Source organism: Etheostoma spectabile, chromosome 16 (assembly GCF_008692095.1).
Source record: "Etheostoma spectabile isolate EspeVRDwgs_2016 chromosome 16, UIUC_Espe_1.0, whole genome shotgun sequence".
NCBI classification, from domain to species: Eukaryota; Metazoa; Chordata; class Actinopteri; order Perciformes; family Percidae; genus Etheostoma; species Etheostoma spectabile.
Window position 1 is genome coordinate 5,781,268 of NC_045748.1, and position 2,893 is coordinate 5,784,160.

General features: G+C 49.3%; 1 protein-coding gene across 3 annotated transcripts in view; it reads left to right on the top strand.

Annotated features, from left to right (window-relative positions):
- palm2akap2 (PALM2 and AKAP2 fusion) overlaps positions 1-2,893 on the top strand; it is a 104,854-nt gene that overhangs the window by 98,598 nt on the left and 3,363 nt on the right. For all 3 annotated transcript variants that reach the window (XM_032538968.1, XM_032538969.1, XM_032538970.1), the window contains 2 exons: positions 153-1,608; positions 1,802-1,977. In XM_032538968.1, the coding sequence (XP_032394859.1) occupies positions 153-1,608; positions 1,802-1,977 (1,632 nt within the window). The remainder of the gene's footprint in view (positions 1-152; positions 1,609-1,801; positions 1,978-2,893) is intronic.

Here is a 2,893-nt window from a genome sequence, read left to right on the forward strand (position 1 = left end):
CACACACACACACACACACACACACACAGACTAATGATGCGGGATGTGTAAGTGATTTGCACTGGAGTCTAGTGTTTTTGTTGCATTTCTGTCTCACCTTTCTTTTCTTATGTCCTTTGTATTCTGTCCTCCCATCTCATCTCTATTTGCAGCCCCAGGTGTCAGGTCCTCCGACAATGGTGACCTTTGACCCAGAGCTAAACAGGAAGGAGGACATTTTGGAGGAGCAGATCAACTTCTCGTCTGCCAGGAGGCAGTTTCTGCAAGGGGAGGCAACCAAGAGGGACGTAGCTCCTCAAATATACTCCGCCAAACCCTTTTCGAAATCCATGATTAGAGGCAGCCAGGGGAGCGGAGACATTGTTGCAGAAACCGGGGAGGGTCACGTGGCCTGGTGTGATGAAGGAATTGCAGCAGAATTTACTTGTGCACGAGCTGTAATGACAATCCTGCCTGATGAAGAGGAAGGGAAGCGCCATTTTCATCCAGGTTTTCACCCAGAAGAGTCTGACTCAGGATTAGACGAGTTATCTGTCCGTTCTCAGGACACTACTGTGTTTAGCTTGGATAGTGTTTCCGACAGCGGGGCTTCACTACCGCCTACCCCGTTGCCACTTACTCCGGTGTCACCACCTACCCCCCAGCCCACCACGCCAGTCAATGGGCAGACCAGTGGCCTTCCAACAGAAGTGGAGCTGGACTACCACGCAGGGGTACTTGTCCAAAATGCTATCCAAAATGCCCTGGCAGCTCAGGGTGGAGAGGAGTGGCAGCCCTCAAACTTGAATTCTTCACAACTGAGTGCCCCTGTGTCTCCCTCCTCAGCATCTTCAGGTAGCCCAGTGCCAGTTTCCTCCTCTCCTGTGTCTTCGAGCGGAGCTCCCAGCCTCCAATCGCCTGTGTCCACCAGTCCCACTCCAGCCAGCCTGTCCCCTCAGCCAGACAGAGGGCCAGAAGAAAGAGTTGTTTCCCAAGAGAAGCCCTCAGAATCACAAAACGCTCTGCAGCAGCAGCCCTCCACTCCAGCACAGCGAGAACAGATCCCGATGCCCTCTCCGCCGCCCTCTCAGCCCATCTCACCACCCCAGAGACCCAGAGATGGAGGCCCCAGGATCAAAATCCAGTCCTCTTATGCCAGAGCACTTGCCTCCTCCGCCCCAGCTCCAACCCCGGTTTCAACCCCTGCCTCTGCAGCTCCAGTTCCCAGGCCGACCCCAGTCTACCGTCCCCCTTCTCCCCCAAGCCCGGAGAAACAAGAGTTCAGCTACTTCAGTAAATACTCCGAGGCAGCTGAACTGCGCAGCACAGCCGCAGCAGCACGAGGCCCCGACGCAGAGGCAGCCAGCGGGCCGTTCCGCCTGCGGTCCAACAAGCAGCGAACTCTGTCCATGATTGAAGAGGAGATCCGAGCAGCTCAGCAGAGGGAGGAGGAGCTGAAGAAACAGAGGAAGGAGCAGCCTGTGGTTATTGCCCGCCCCAACAAGGCTTCCAGCAACAGTCTCGGCCCGGGGAGGACGGGCATGCGGCAAACCAAGATCTCCCCAGCAGATAAGATGAAGAGCAACAGCCTGCCAGCTAGACTCACACTGACGGTGAAGACAGCCCCAGGTTAGTCACTACTGTACTGCTTCACAAGGCTCTTTCTCATTGGCCTCTGTATGAGACTGCTATAGGTTGTTGTTGTTGCCCTAGAACTAAAAACCTTAAAAATAAAATTATTGTACATACAAGTTACAATGAAATATTGCTTCAGTAAACCACTTGTTTAATTTAATAAACGCGTCTCTTCTGTAATGTACAGGAAAGATCGAGAAAGTGCGACCTGCACCGCCCGTCTCACCCTCACCCTCAGAAGGAGCCCTGTCTGACGCCGGCAGCGAGGACTCTGGAGGACGACCCAAAAACTTCATGCAGACGCTTATGGAAGACTATGAAACACACAAAGTGAAAAGAAGGGAGAAGCTAGAGGACAACAGTGTAAGTATTTGAACCTGGGAAAACTAGATTAGCAGAGAGAAGATGCGTTTTTAACAAAACCAAACAACAAATGCATTTTTGCACAGATTAGCTGAGATTAGATTAGAATACCTGACCATCAGCTAGTATAAATATATTAATGTTGGTTGGTACTAAAAAATAAAAGAAATCCCATTCTAAATGGATCAAATGTAACTAAATAAACCTGTTGAACTTGTTGAAGATATGCAACCAAGATGCCAAAGTGTCTCTCAGTGAGTGACAGTAGCAGAAAGGTGATGCAGCTCATCACACATTGCATGCTTGTTTGGCTCTCCTGGTTCACTGGGATTTAGTAATGCCAACATGGTTGAATGCTTCCATTCATGGCCTGTTGGCACGAGCTAATGCCGTATAACTGCAATTGGAAATTACCAGCCTGAAGCAGGAACTGAAATTGAAAGCAAGTCCCAGCCGTTGGGGGATTTCTATCCTGAGTCCATCTTTACTCATTTGTTTTGTATCTAAATGCGTCTTGTAATGCCAGCTTTCTTCATTAAGAAGATATATTGAGTCTTGGCAGACTTAGTTGCTGAAACCACAGTATACGAAGCCCATTGGCTAACATGATGGAAGGAAAGTTACATAACCAGAAAATGTCACAGACACCAGTTTCACTTCTCCACCGAGTTTTCTCAAATCATAAGCACCAACACATAACATTAAAACACAATGTAAATGTGCTGTATTTATATAGCGCTTTTCCAGTTTTAACAACTGCTCAAAGCGCTTTTACATCTACAGGAAACATTCACCATTCACACACATTCATACACTGTGGCGGGGGCTGCCGTACAAGGTGCCACCTGCTCATTAGATAAATATTCATACACATTCACACTCCAATGCGCAGCACCAGGGGCAACTCGGGGTTCAG